This window comes from Pecten maximus, chromosome 19, assembly GCF_902652985.1.
Source record: "Pecten maximus chromosome 19, xPecMax1.1, whole genome shotgun sequence".
NCBI lineage: Eukaryota > Metazoa > Mollusca > Bivalvia > Pectinida > Pectinidae > Pecten > Pecten maximus.
Window position 1 is genome coordinate 12,138,237 of NC_047033.1, and position 15,791 is coordinate 12,154,027.

The 15,791-nt window shown below is 38.4% G+C and overlaps 1 protein-coding gene across 1 annotated transcript in view; it reads right to left on the reverse strand.

The window, feature by feature from the left end:
• The window catches only part of LOC117317411 (obscurin-like), a 42,153-nt gene that overhangs the window by 5,483 nt on the left and 20,879 nt on the right, over window positions 1–15,791 (reverse strand). Inside the window, 18 exon segments of the mRNA XM_033872222.1 lie at window positions 1,154–1,303; window positions 1,693–1,768; window positions 3,018–3,481; window positions 4,337–4,511; window positions 4,731–4,895; window positions 6,497–6,628; window positions 6,668–6,723; window positions 7,794–7,869; window positions 8,751–9,214; window positions 10,065–10,239; window positions 10,459–10,623; window positions 11,084–11,215; window positions 11,518–11,802; window positions 12,235–12,341; window positions 12,382–12,713; window positions 13,100–13,223; window positions 13,337–13,489; window positions 14,893–15,092. Coding sequence (XP_033728113.1) covers window positions 1,154–1,303; window positions 1,693–1,768; window positions 3,018–3,481; window positions 4,337–4,511; window positions 4,731–4,895; window positions 6,497–6,628; window positions 6,668–6,723; window positions 7,794–7,869; window positions 8,751–9,214; window positions 10,065–10,239; window positions 10,459–10,623; window positions 11,084–11,215; window positions 11,518–11,802; window positions 12,235–12,341; window positions 12,382–12,713; window positions 13,100–13,223; window positions 13,337–13,489; window positions 14,893–15,092 — 3,431 coding nt within the window.

Consider the following 15,791-nt stretch of genomic DNA (forward strand, 5'->3'; position numbering starts at 1 on the left):
TGCTACAAAAATAAGTTTTTATAGAGATTCATTTATCATGACTGCCCCTCAGGGGACCCAAGTGTTTGAAATATAAGAAGATATGGGGAATAAGTGTCGGGAAATGGCACTAATAGTTTTTGCACAATTCTGATGATTCTTGGGAGATATTCTGCCTCATACCTTTACATTACCCACGATTTAACACTCACCTATTGTTAGACCTCCGAGCAATCAGATGTTTATTCCTTTCTGTCTGACATTACATAATCACACAGATACAACAAGACAAGTTGACAAATTACAGTCCCCCATCAGATGTGAAATTATTTGCCAAGAATGGATGGATGATAAATTTGTAATAAATATGGCGGACCCATATGCTACCAGTCTGAAGTTCCAGTGACTAAAAGTTTATACATAGAGAGAGAGCCAAAAAACAACATTTTCTTTGATGTAGGTCAAAGGGCAAAATGTAGCTCAGAGGGATGTACTATAGATACAGGACACTGTACGTCCTAGGTGTCCTCAAGTATTAAGTTCAAATGTCAAGCAATGTAGGAAAGAGAGCCTGGTGTCATGCATAATATGTACCTCCTGCATAATAAGTATCCGGATACTTTTTATTCTGCATAAAAAGTACACAGCGTGAAACTATAGTCCTACCCAGGTCTGGTGTTGTTTAATGACTCACTTCTGTTATAATCACACTCCTCAATTTTACAACCATAGTGTCAGAGGTTGGATTTACGATGTGTAAAACATGGAGTTTTATGCAATAGACTTTTTATATATACTTTGAGGGAATCGCTACTTTAGTTCTTCCTCTTTGTTTTTGTAATTTACATAGTACTTTTGATGTTGGCGGTTTTATTGGTTGAGATGTCAAAGCTTGTAAACATTGCAATTTTTCAGTTTTTATTTCTTGCGTAGAAAGGAGATTATATTGATTCATTTGTGTACACATATAGCATGTTCCTAAGCAGATTATCTGTGCTGTTCAGCACGTGCACAATTTTCACTTCTGTGTAATAGTAAGCAATAGTATAACAGATCAAATATATAACTCCTTACATTCATGTAATGTGTACAACTTTGCTGTTTACAAAATAAAATACTGTTAAAACCAAATATATAACTTTAATTTCCTTCTTTTTTTTTTTTTTGACTATACCTTGGTGTCCTCTTGAGAATTTGGAACACAAACTTGAGGGCCTCCCTCGTAGCATTCTCGTACAATCCATGGGCATCATAACGATTGTACACAATGTTAGAGTACACCTCCTTTTCTGTCGGCGCTGCAAATGGAGACTCACCGCTCAGTCTGATAACATATAATGAGCAGGAAAATAAACATTCTGCAGAATTATTAATTTGGAAGAAATTCTCACATCAATTCAGACTTATTAGGATTTACTGGGACAATGACATACGTTATATGCATTCTATCCAAAGAATGTATTATATCACTGGTTATTGATAAAACAGTACATGTCCACTACTGGCCCCTGTTAAAATTGTAACAAGGACCAAATGTCTAAGCCCTCATTATAAATCTTATACCTGATTTTTTTGTAAAAATGCTATTACATGGCTCCAAAAACAATACCGATCTACATCTTTTTTTGGCTTAAATACAAAACACTGAGAGGAATTAGCTTCAAACTATTTTCCGAGGGAGGATCAACATTTATGTAATTAAAGTTTACTTACAGGAGGAAGGCCAAAGTCCCAATAGTCCAGATATCCGCTGGGAATGAAGTTGGTTCCTTGGCGAGAACTTCTGGTGCTGTAATTAAAAAAAAAAAAAAATAATAATGGTAATTGATTCTATATATGTGGCTCTACATGTGTAAGAGGAATGGGAAAATGTACGGCCAAACAAGGGTTCGAACCCAGGACCTCCTAGAACTGTCGCCAGGATGACTGACTAATACCCCTGCAATCTGCACGAGTCAATGGTGAATTGGAACTGTTAATTAGAGGCTAAGATAACCCAGTAATATAGTGACCAGTTGCCATAGCAACCATAATTTTAAGAAAAAGAAAGTGGCATGCACATCTACACATGGTCCTCTATATTTGTGTGAAGTTTCATTGAAATCGGCCCTTCAGTTTAGGAGGAGTTGTCTGGACAAACTTAAAGTTATGGTTCTTATCGGAAAACATGTTTATAGTGACCAGTTGCCATAGCAACCATAATTTTGAGAAAAAGAAAGTGGTATGCACATCTTCACTTGATCATTAATATTTGTGTTAAGTTTCATTGGAATCGGCCCATGGGTTTAGGAGGAGTTGTCTGGACAAAATGTGTCTACAGACAGACGGACAGACAACCTAATTCCAGTATACCCCCCTAACTTCGTTGCGGGGGTATAACAACTCACGACCCAGGTTTGGGTTTTCCCTTGTCAAGTATTCACATCACTTGAACTAAGGTTTGGTCAGGGCACTAAATGTATAAGAGGAGTGGAAAAATGCACGGCCTGATAGGGTCAAAAAGGGGACATTCGAACACTTGCCGGATGTTCTACCAATTGAGCTACCTCATCGCCGATGATCGACCTAGTCCATCTGGTGCAGGGCCAAAGCTAACTATTACATTGAATACTAGCTGTATGACAAACAGGACTAAATGGGTGGTTCGAGAAAATAAATATCTCATTTATCCATAAATGTAAAGTAGGTGTTCTGTCATGTCATATTTATTTTGTCTGCACCAAAATCTATTAACACCAAACTGTGTCAGAGAATTCCACATTTTCATATAGTAGTGCGTTCTGGCCCTACAATAGACATCAGAAATTCTGGCTAGGTATCCAGCATGATAATCCCTGGCTCTACAAGCTGAGCCAGGTATAGTGAACTAAATCTTACTTACAATTTCACTTTTTCTTGCCAAATCTTTTTCAGGGTACTAGTTGACTTTTAAATCAAATTATGTAATCATGATTTTGTAAATTCTTTTCTGGAGATCAAATATAAATATGTATGATTATACAACCACCGTTATCATGAGCAAATCGTTGTTTACTTACCAATGAACTCTGGGAAGCCTTCTATGGTCATCACATCGCCTTCCTGGGCGACCTTTCGGGCCAGACTGAAGTCAACAAGTTTGATGTCCAAGTGTCTGCGACTCACCATGACGACACTGCTGGGCTGAAGATTCAGATGGACAACACCCTCATGTTGTAAGTACTCGACACCGTCCAGGACCTGGCGTAACACCCTGGCAACCATATCCTCCGTGTATTTTGTTTTGAAGGACAGATGTTGAATGACATTGAGTCCATACAGAAACTCCAGCACCATATACAGACTGTCTTTGTACAGATAACATTCGTACATGGAGACGATTCTTTCATGGCAGAGAGTCTTTAAAATTTCATATTCATGCTTTGTTGCATCCATATTGTCAGGTTGAACAGGGACAATCTTTCCAAGATAGAGTGTGTTACTGTTTGATTTTCTACAGCAAACTAAGTCGGAGAAGCCGCCACTGAAAAAAAGTAAAAAAAGAACGGATTATTAAAATACAAAAACAAAACTTGATTTAACTGAATCAAGGATTTATCTAGACCTCAAATATTTTTCGAAATATATATCTACATAATTATATAAACAGAAACTGTATCATTTTACAATAAATGTGGTAAATTAAAGTTATCTGAAATTATATCTTATAGGTAATATATAATTATATAAGGTGTTTATAGATTGAAAACTTCAGAAGGTCATTACATTGAACCATGGCTAAAAAATATCATACATTGTGTATGGTCTGGGAGCCTATATTATGATAATATATTTTAGTACAATGATGTAATACAGTAAGGACAATGTCACAGTGACCCCACTTTAGTTAATGACAAGTCAAATTCTCACTTACAAATATTTCCAAAGTTTGCAGATGTCCATTCAGGAAAAACTAGACAAGATTATGGTCCGAACATCTGTATTATCATTCGTTTTCATGTTCACAATCAATGCAGGGTAAAAGGTCAAGTAGAGGTCTCGGAGACTTAACTTGTTTATGTGACATACAACATTCACATTTTTACCTCTTTCCTAAGTCTGCATGTCCATACATGAAACAGTGACTGAGGAATGTTTTGGAAACTTGTAATATGCTGTTTTTAAATATTTATGCTCAAGGTCATACAGCTGGCAGCTGACTACATTTTGGTATACACATGTAACCGCCATCTTTTTTGTAAGGCTGATGCCAGTGCATAAATTAGCAACTGAAATCTGCTCCGGAGACATCCTCATCACAGATGGTCATGCATACAAGGCGAACACAATATATTTGACCTTTCTATCCTTGACCTTTGACCAACAGATCACAGCCTACCTGTACAGAGTGTTAAGGAAGCTGTAGGACTCCTCAGGTGATCCCTCCATCAGTGTAAGACCCAAGGAGTTGACCTCTGACCCCTTTCTGCTTGAGGCTGGCGAGGGGCGTGTCTCCACTTCCCTCTGTCTGGCAAGAAGGGCTGCCATATACTTATCAACTGTGACCTTGGCATCTGTGAATCAAAGGGAGATAACCATGACCAGTTCAGTGAAGCTGGATACAGCACAAGAGACTAAAAATCTGGCATTTTTTTGTTCTATAATGTCTTTAGAGTCAATTTATGTACAACATGTATAGCTCTCTCTATTAACCAATTAAATTTATGTGTGAAATGTAGAAGTATACCTCTCTATAAATCAATTTAAAGGATCTGATAAGATATTTTACTTACCTGGGTCAGTTCTTGTCTTCACCTCTGTTGATGCTACACTGTAAGGACTGATGCCAAACTTGTTCACACAGGATACACGGAACCTGTAGCTCCGCCCCTGGAGTAGACCAGTTACTAGGCAACACTCGTCAATCACATTGGCAGCAACCGTCCATGATTCATCTCCTATAGCACGGAACAATATAAAGAACAGAATCTGATAAACATTCGGAAAATTTATCTGATGTTAAATAAGAAATATGTATATGTAAAAATGATAACAAATTCTAAATTAAATACATGTACTTCAAGATTGCTTCATTTTATTTTGAATTTTCTAAAAATAGATTATTTCTTTACGAGATTCAACAGAAAATTCAATGTCACATTACGCTACATATGTAACAGGAGAGGAGAAAATGTAGCGGCCAGACCGGGGTTCGAACCCGGGACCTCCGAACACTAGCCGAATGTTCTACCAATTGAGCTACCTGGTCACCGATGATCGACCCAGTTCAGTCCCGCTACACACCTCCCTCCTTTTTTTTTCAAATCTTCGCCCTCGAAGACACATGGGACCCTTATACCACCACCGCGGGTATTTTAGTTGGGTGCCAATTTTGTAACAGGAGAAGAGAAAATGTAGCGGCCAGACCGGGGTTCGAACCCGGGACATCCGAACACTAGCCGAATGTTCTATCAATTGAGCTACCTGGTCACCGATGATCGACCCAGTCCAGCCCGCTACACATATCCTAAACATCACCTAGCTTCCTAAATGTTTCAATGTATCCAAACATTCATAAGGTTGACATTGATCCTAAGTAATCCCCGGAATGTTTTAAATAGTCATACTTTACCATGTACAAGAAATTTAAAATTAAGTCATTCCAAAAATATTCAAATCTGTCAAAAGGTCTATACGGAAGGAACAGAACATCGATTTGGGACTAAATGGGTGTTTTGGGGGGTAAATAAATATCTCATTTATCCAAAAATGTAAGGTAGGTGTTATGTGTTTGTGTTATGTGTTTGCATCAAAATCAACCCCAAACTCTGTTGGAGAATTCCACGTTTTCATATAGTAGTGCACTTTGGCCCTACACCAGACATGGTGTCAGTGCCAGAGAAAACTAAGGCTAATAGATCTGATGAAATTTAAGGCCATTGCAAAGTTTTTTAAGGCCATAAAAGATTTTTCAAGGAACTTTCATACAGAAATCACCAATTTTCTTATGTCTATCATAAGTCTAGAGATACATAATGCACTTCACATTTGAATTGTCACGTTTTAATTTTAGAATTAACCAATTAAGAGACTCTCTCATTTGAACTGAAAGTACATTTCCCAATATTTATAATTATGTTTCTGCAATGAATAATTATAAAACCAAGGTTTTTTTAAGACAAAACATAAATTCAAAGCTTTTCAACTTCAAAGTATATTCAGGTTTGTTTGTTTTTGTTTAACGTCCTATTAACAGCCAGGGTCATTTAAGGACGTGCCAGGTTTTGGAGGTGGAGGAAAGCTGGAGTACCCGGAGAAAAACCACCGGCCTACGGTCAGTACCTGGCATCTGCCCCACGTAGGTTTCCAACTCGCAACCCAGTGGTGGAGGGTTAGTGATAAAGTGTCGGGACACCTTAACCACTCAGCCACCGTGGCCCCCAGTAAATTCAGGAGGTTTCAAGTCAATATAACTTCTCAAGACTGTAATATGTGCCATAAAATCCAACACATGATATTATTCTTTTAATTTAAATGATTCAGTGTAAGATGTGTTTACCAAACTTCCTGTAGTCCACTCTGTAGCCAGTAACAGGAGTGTTACAATCAGCCATGGGGGGCTCCCAAACCAGCAGGGCTTCTGACCCTGAAACCTGGATCACCACCGGACGTCCAGGCTCCTCCGTCACACCTGTAACAGAGAATCAACAAACTGTCTTAATACACGTACAGCTCTGTTTATTGAACGGTTGGACCAAAGTTGTAAGTTCAGAATCTAATTTTCTGCTGATTCAAAAACCCAATTTAAAAAAACCAATGTTAAAAGGCCTTTATATCTTTTTGTTCCAAATAAACGAAAGGCCCCAAATTTTTATCAAAAACTTGTTTTAAAAAAACAAAAGTTAAAATTTCCATAAACCCCTATCCATAATTTTGGGGGAAATTTCCCCCCTTGGGTTTTATTTTCCACCTTTACAAAATTTTACCTCGAAGACCCCTTCCCCCAAAATTTGGAGACTTCCCTCGGCCTTCCCCTTACAACCTTTAAAAACGGATTGGACCCAAGGGAAGGCCGTCTCCCCGGAGAAAGGAGGTTCGAAAAGGGGGAAAAAAAAGGAACTCTCCCAAAAAAAAAAAACGAACTTTAAAAGGTGTTTCATTACCCGTCAAAAAAGGGACAGTCCTCTATAGGAGGTTCCCTTTTTAATTGGGAAACAAAAGAAATTGTTAAGGAAAAAACAGTGGTTTATAGAGGTTTTTATCAGTCAAATAAAAACTCGGGAAATTTTAAAAATTAACGTTTTTTTTAAAAGAAAAAATAAAAATTTAATAAAATTGCTAAGAAAATTTCAATAACCTTTATGGGGCCTTCGGGAAGGGTTCCCTATGTTAAAAGTAACCCCAAAAAAAAAAGTAAACTTTAAAAAATTAACTTTTTTTTTAAAAAACCCCCTTAACTAAATTTTTTAATTTACCAGGGCCCTGTCCTTTTTCAATTCCTTGGGGGGGGAATTCCCCCCCAAAAACCCCTTTTTTGGAGAAACTTAAAATTTTTTTTAACTTGAAAAACCCCTTACTTTATTTTCCCCCCCCAATTCATTGACCTTGACCCCAAAAAACTGGAACTTGTCTGAAATATAATCGTCCTTTATCATTGGAATGAAGCTGATAGATTGTTGAAAACTTTGGTTTTACATATTGATTCTTACAAGACAGACTGAGAGAAAACCTATTGTCCCCCCCGACACAGATAGGGACTGCATCTTTATTTGGCTTAAATACAAAACACTGAGAGGAATTAGCTTCAAACTATTTTCCGAGGGAGATCAACATTTATGTAATTAAAGTTTACTTACAGGAGGAAGGCCAAGGTCCCAATAGTCCAGATATCCGCTGGGAATGAAGTTGGTTCCTTGGCGAGAACTTCTGGTGCTGTAATTAAAAAAAATTAAAAATAATAATAATGATAATTAATTCTATATATGTGGCTCTACATGTGTAAGAGGAATGGGAAAATGTATGGCCAAACCAGGGTTTGAAACCCAGGACCTCCGAACGCTAGCCTGATGCTCTACCAAATGAGCTACAGATAATTGACGCTATCACGTTCCGCTACACTCATCCCTCTTTTTTGAAGTCTTTGCCCCCAAAAACCTAACTCACGATCCAGGTTTGGGTATCCCCTTGTCAAGTATTCACCTCACTTGAACTAAGGTTTGGTCAGGGCACTAAATGTAAAAGGAGTGGAAAAATGCACGGCCAGACGGGGTCAAAAAGGGGACATTCGAACACTAGACGGATGTTCTACCAATTGAGCTACCTGATCTCTGATGACCGACCTAGTCCATTCCGGTTCAGGGCCAAAGCCAACTACTACATTGAATACTAGCTGTATGACAAACAGGACTAAATGGGTGGTTCAGGAAAATAAATATCTCATTTATCCATAAATGTAAAGTAGGTGTTCTGTCATGCCATATTTATTTTGTCTGCACCAAAATCTATTAACACCAAATTGTGTCAGAGAATTCCACATTTTCATATAGTAGTGCGTTCTGGCCCTACAACAGACATCATAAATTCTGGCTAGGTCTCCAGCATGATAATCCCTGGCTCTACAAGCTGAGCCAGGTATAGTGAACTTAATCTTACTTACAATTTCACTTTTTCTTACCAAATCTTTTTCAGGGTACTAGTTGACTTTTAAATCAAATTATGTAATCATGATTTTGTAAATTCTTTTCTGGAGATCAAATATAAATATGTATGATTATATAACCACCGTAATCATGTGCATGTCGTTGTTTACTTACCAATGAACTCTGGGAAGCCTTCTATGGTCATCACATCACCTTCCTGGGCGACCTTTCGGGCCAGACTGAAGTCAACAAGTTTGATGTCCAAGTGTCTGCGACTCACCATGACGACACTGCTGGGCTGAAGATTGAGATGGACAACACCCTCATGTTGTAGGTACTCGACACCGTCCAGGACCTGGCGTAACACCCTGGCAACCATATCCTCCGTGTATTTTGTTTTGAAGGACAGATGTTGAATGACATTGAGTCCATACAGAAACTCCAGCACCATATACAGACTGTCTTTGTACAGATAACATTCGTACATGGAGACGATTCTTTCATGGCAGAGAGTCTTTAAAATTTCATATTCATGCTTTGTTGCGTCCATATTGTCAGGTTGAACAGGGACAATCTTTCCAAGATAGAGTGTGTTACTGTTAGATTTTCTACAGCAAACTAAGTCAGAGAAGCCGCCACTGAAAAAGTAAAAAAAGAACAGATTATAAAAACACAAAAACAAAACTTGATTTAACTGAATCAAGGATTTAAATAGACCTCAAATATTTTTCGAAATGTATATCTATATATATAAGCAGAAACTGTATCATTTTACAAATGTGGTAAATTAATGTTATTTGAAATTATATCTTATAGGTAATATATAAGGTATTTATAGATTGAAAACTTCAGAAGGTCGATCATTACATTGAACCATGGCTAAGATATATGATGCATTGTGTATGGTCTGGGAGCCTTATATTATGATAATATTTTTTAGTACAATAATGTAATACAGTAAGGACATGTGCAATGTCGCAGTGACCCCACTTTAGTTTATGACAAGTCAAATTGTCACTTGCAAATATTTCCAAAGTTTGCAGATGTCCATTCAGGAAAAACTAGCCAAGATTATGGTCCGAACATCTGTATTATCATTCGTTTTCATGTTCACAATCAATGCAGGGTAAAAGGTCAAGTAGAGGTCTCTGTGACCTAACTTGTTTATGAGACATACAACATTCACATTTTTACCTCTTTCCTAAGTCTGCATGTCCACACATGAAACAGTGACTGAGGAATGTTTTGGAAACTTGTAATATGCTGTTTTTAAATATTTATAATGCTCAAGGTCATACAGGTGGCAGCTGACTACATTTTGGTATACATGTAACCGCCATCTTTTTTGTAAGGCTGATGCCAGTGCATAAATTAGCAACTGAAATCTGTTCCGGAGACATCCTCATCACAGATGGTCATGCATACAAGGCGAACACAATATATTTGACCTTTTTATCCTTGACCTTTGACCACCAGATCACAGCCTACCTGTACAGAGTGTTAAGGAAGCTGTAGGACTCCTCAGGTGATCCCTCCATCAGTGTAAGACCCAAGGAGTTGACCTCTGACCCCTTTCTGCTAGAGGCTGGTGAGGGGCGTGTCTCCACTTCCCTCTGTCTGGCAAGAAGGGCTGCCATATACTTATCAACTGTGACCTTGGCATCTGTGAATCAAAGGGAGATAACCATGACCAGTTCAGTGAAGCTGGATACAGCACAAGAGACTAAAAATCAGCCATTTTTTTGTTCTATAATGTCTTTAGAGTCAATTTATGTGCAACATGTATACCTCTCTCTATTAATCAATTTAATTTATGTGTGAAATGTAAAAGTATACCTCTCTATAAATCAATTTAAAGGATCTGATAAGATATTTTACTTACCTGGGTCAGTTCTGGTCTTCACCTCTGTTGATGCTACACTGTAAGGACTGATGCCAAACTTGTTCACACAGGATACACGGAACCTGTAGCTCCGCCCCTGAAGTAAACCAGTTACTAGGCAACACTCGTCAATCACATTGGCAGCAACCGTCCATGATTCATCTCCTATAGGACGGAACAACATAAAGGAAAGAATCTGATAATCATTCGGAAAATTTATCTGATGTAAGATAAGAAATATATATATATATAAAAATGATAACAAATTCTAAATAAAATACATGTACTTCAAGATTGCTTCATTTTATTTTGAATTTTCTAATGTCCTATTAAAAGCCAGGGTCATTTAAGGACGTGCCAGGTTTTGGAGGTGGAGGAAAGCCGGAGTACCCGGAGAAAAACCATCGGCCTAAGGTCAGAACCCCACAGGTTTCGAACTCGCAACCCAGAGGTGGAGGGCTAGTGATAAAGTGTCGGGACACCTTAACCACTCGGCCACCGTGGCCCCCAGTAAATTCAGGAGTTTTCAAGTCAATATAACTTCTCAAGACTGTAATATGTGCCATAAAATCCAACATATGATATTATTCTTTAATTTAAATGATTCAGTGTAAGATGTGTTTACCAAACTTCCTGTAGTCCACTCTGTAGCCAGTAACAGGAGTGTTACAATCAGCCAGGGGGGGCTCCCACACCAGCAAGGCCTCGGACCCTGAAACCTGGATCACCACCGGACGTCCAGGCTCCTCCGTCACACCTGTAACAGAGAATCAACAAACGGTCTTAATACATTTACAGTTCTGTTTATTGAACGGTCGGACCAAAGTTGTAAGTTCAGAATCTAATTTTATGCTGAGTCTTGAAATGTATACATGGCCAGTTTTAATATCTGTAGGTTTAATAAGATTTATGCCTGAAAGGCTACTTATATGCAATTAAACAATTTGTTCACATAAATGAAAAGGTCCTTGGGAAATTTCTCATATAAAGTATATATCCAGAATTTAAAAAAAAACATGCATATGGTAATATGAATATTTGATCAACTAAACCACTGACCTCCGACTAGTACTCTTGCCCAGCTCGTAGACTTCCCTGCCTGGTTCCTTGCCACGCACTTGTACACACCTTCATCAAATGGCTTGGACAATTCAATTGTCAAAGTAGCTGTGCCATCCTCCGAGAGGGAGGTTCTGAGGCGGTTACCCTCGGAGACCTGCTCCTCATTACGGAACCAGTTAACAGAGGGCGTGCCCTCACTCTGGACCCGACAGGTCAAGGTCACAGTCTCGCCCGGCATGAAAGCATGGTCTCGAAGCTTAGTGGCAAACAATGGCAACTTCGCTAGAAAAGAAAATAAACACATTGTACGGTATAATATTAAGAAATTGTTGATAATACAGTCATATTAAAAGTACAGTCCTTTATATATAGCGGTTTATAACAAATGAAATGTGTAAGATTGGGAACTCAAACAGGTGGCCTATATAGGCAGGTTTTTATCAGATCTACATACATGACCTTCGTGACAGATTCATATGTAAATTATGTAACTGTTATTTAAAAGAAAAAATTAAAACTTACAAAAATTGACTAAGAATCTACATCAACTGAAATTAATCACTCTTGTGGGCCCTGATGGAAGCGTGAAGGATCTCACATACTGTGGGAGGAAAGCAGAGTACCCAGAGAAAACCCATATGGTACTAATGTATACACTGAAATTTGTAACTGTCTGGAATAAAACCCCATTATCTAAATCTCATTTCAATTTACCAGGGTCAACCTGTTCCTTGTCAAATAGTTCCTCTGGTGTTTGTTGTTGCTGTTTGAATTCCTCCGCCACAAGAGCCCACTCCAGTTCTTTTTGGAGACAAGGGTTGCTGCTGGACACATACTCATTTTCAACATCTTTCACCGACCTACGCTCCTTCATCGTTCCATTCGACGATCCCTTCCTCTGAGTAATCACTCTCACTGGCAGCCTCTTTGTACTCACGCACACGCGCTGTGTAATTAGGCTCTGCCAGAGGTACGAGTAAGGTATCGCCGCCCTGGTGGTAGCGTACTTGCCAATCTGCCCATGATTCTTGGTCAAGGAATTTGCCGTAGTGTTGTGAGTCTGGGTAGATCATTTCACCAGAGGTCTTGTCTTTGAGAGGGTATAGGCCTGTATCCTCTTCCTCGAGATCATCATTTATAATGGCCTTTAGGCTCTGGACACGAGCACATGTCTGTAGGGCACCCAGTAGCCTCTGTAACAATAGAGACAATAGACAATTATTACAGGAAAACAATAGATCACTGATCTGATGAATTTCTTTTGAAGATTATAGAGGTGTGACAATTAACTTCTAAGTCAAAGAATCATACTGTTATTTTGTTTTATCCACCAGGTGGTGACCAAGCCTTCGATTTCACCTAGTCATATTTCAGGGGTATCAAGGACGGACATATTCCTGGGGTACAGAGAGGGATGAACATAACCCCTGGAGTATCGAGGATGGACATATTCCAGGGGTACAGAGAGGCAGAGTGATCGCATCCCCTGGGTACAGAGAGTGAAAGTGAACATAACCCCTGGAGTACCCAGGATGACAAAATACATTACGCAGTATTAAATGTCACAATGGAGTCTTACCTCCTTCTTGTTCTGTTTGTGGAATGTAGTGAGGTGTTCTATGTTCAGTTTCGGTCCTTGACCACGGTTGGTTGCATTTTTTATCCAAGCATGCTGCATACACTCCTCCAGTGTAAGCCGCTCACTGATAATTATAGGAAAAATTTCTTACAAATTATACCAAAATTCTTACAAACCAAACCAAAATTCTCAGAAATTCTGACAAATTTGTGATTACTGAGCACTCTTTCTTTTTACCTTGGCTCAAGAACCAGAAGTTTATTGATAAAGTCTTTGGCCTCCTTGGAAACCAGTTCAAATCCTTCGTCATCAAACTCCCAGTCACAGGTCTCCACCCATGACAGGATGTCCTTGTCCGTTCGGTCCTGGAAGGCGGATATTCCGGACACACTGGAATAACAAATAAATACAAGTCTGAAACAGATCATACAAAGAGCGGAGATTATCAATAAATTTAAATTTCTCTTAACAGAAATCAAAATCAAACCTCCAGTCTAATGTTACGAAATTATTAACTATCAATTATTAAAGTAACATTTTTGAGATAAAATTTTACATTTTTGTTGCCTGTTAACATAAAGTATAATGTAACAAAATATCAATTAAGTCATTGTTACATCACTTGACAGAGTACGGACTTAATTCCCATTCGCTACACATACACATGGCCAGTGCCATGAGGCAATTTAGTGCTCGGGTCACTATCAAACTTGAGATTGAATGTGAATCTAGAGCTACATCCTTTGTTACTGTTATGCTTAACACAGACAATAAAAATGGTAAAGGTCCTAGCTATTCAGTTGGATATTGAAATATATAGTAAATCGAAATTTAAGTGTGAGGAACTAAGCCAATTATGGCTTTGTTAAAAGGGCACTATACTGTATAACATATGAAATGTTTGTGTGTCCTGTCTTTAGTGGTTTAATTAAAGCTTTCAAATTACTTTGTGGGTACAAACTTTCCTGGTTATAGCTGTATTTAACAGGAATATAACAATAATCCTTACAGAAGCATTTGTTATATTTATAATGATCGTTCATCCTTACAGAAGCATTTGTTATATTTATAATGATCGTTCATCCTTACAGAAGCATTTGTTATATTTATAATGATCGTTCATCCTTACAGAAGCATTTGTTATATTTATAATGATCGTTCATCCTTACAGAAGTATTTGTTATATCTATAATGATCGTTCATCGTTACAGAAGCATTTGTTATAATTATAATGAGCGTTCCATAGCAACCAATAAATGTTTTAACACAACCAAGATTCATGTCATGCAGTATATTGCCTCTTAGTATTATCTGGTGATGGGAGTTCCCGAGTAAATCAACATGTTTTCACAAAGTGTATGTAACTCTGGTAAATACTAGCAGCAATATACCGCACGGCTAGAGAGATCTTCTCTTTAGCTCAATTAGTTGAGCGTAAGACTAGTAAGCCAGAGGTACCGGGTGCGATCCCTAGTGGAGGCAGTTATTTAAATTTAATTAATCATGCACTCTGCCACATTGGCGCCCATGTAGGGACTCAAGGATAGAAGCATTGCTGTCACCCCTGGAAAACTCGAGGACAAGTTCTTTCCTGGAGGAGGAGTATGTAACCCTGGTAAATACTAGCCGCAATATACCGCTCGGCTAGAGAGATCTTCTCTTTAGCTCCATCGTTTGAGCTTAAGACTAGACCAGAGGTGCTGGGTTTGATCCCAAGCAGAGGCAGTGTATTAAATTGAATTAATCATGCGCTCTGCCACAAGATTTGACAAGTTAGTATTACATTGACTTACAGAAGATAGGCAAGGGCCCCGACACTCCAGATATCAGTGGCAGCCGATAGAACTTCATTACAGACTTGTTCTGGTGAGGTGAACTCTGGGGTACCGTAATTACAGCGAACCGACTGATCAGCTAGAACGCGGCGAGACAAGCCGAAGTCAATCAGTTTGATCTCATCAGAGTCAGCAGCACTCAACATGATGTTGGCAGGCTGAAATTAGCGGAGAAATGTTGAAACCTCATGTCAAGTATGATACACAAAAGGCTGGTGCTCAATACGAACCATACATATGTACATAGTAACGTATCTATCTGCAAGTAAGCTCGATCCAGAACACAAATAAGCTCCTAACCACAAACAAGCCCTTTTCTTCATTTTGGCTGCATCATCAATTTCAAAATACCTATGAAGCAAGCTTATAAGTGGTTCCCAAATAAGCCCTCTCTAAGCTTCAAAACTTAATTTTTACATAAAGGTAGGGTTATTTGAGGACAGATTCAGTACTAAAGTTTTATACTAGGAGAGAGTTCCTTAAGGATAAATACTGTAGCAAACTTTTACATTAGGGGAGGGGGCTTATTTGAGGAAAAATAGGGGAGATGGCTTATTTGAGGAAAATACCATACCGAACTTTAAAGGACGGGGCTTATTTGAGGAAAAATAGAGGAGACGGCTTATTTGAGGAAAATACCATACCGAACTTTAACATTAAAGGACGGGGCTTATTTGAGGAAAATACCTTACCAATCTTTTACAATAGGGAAGGGCTTTTTTTAGGATAAATATGAAATTCTGATGTAACAGCTTTATAAACAATTCTACTCTAATAATACATCATTCCGAAAATCAAATGCAAATATACTTAGATGTAGATTTACTCAACGTTTTCTGTCTTTAATTCATACAAAT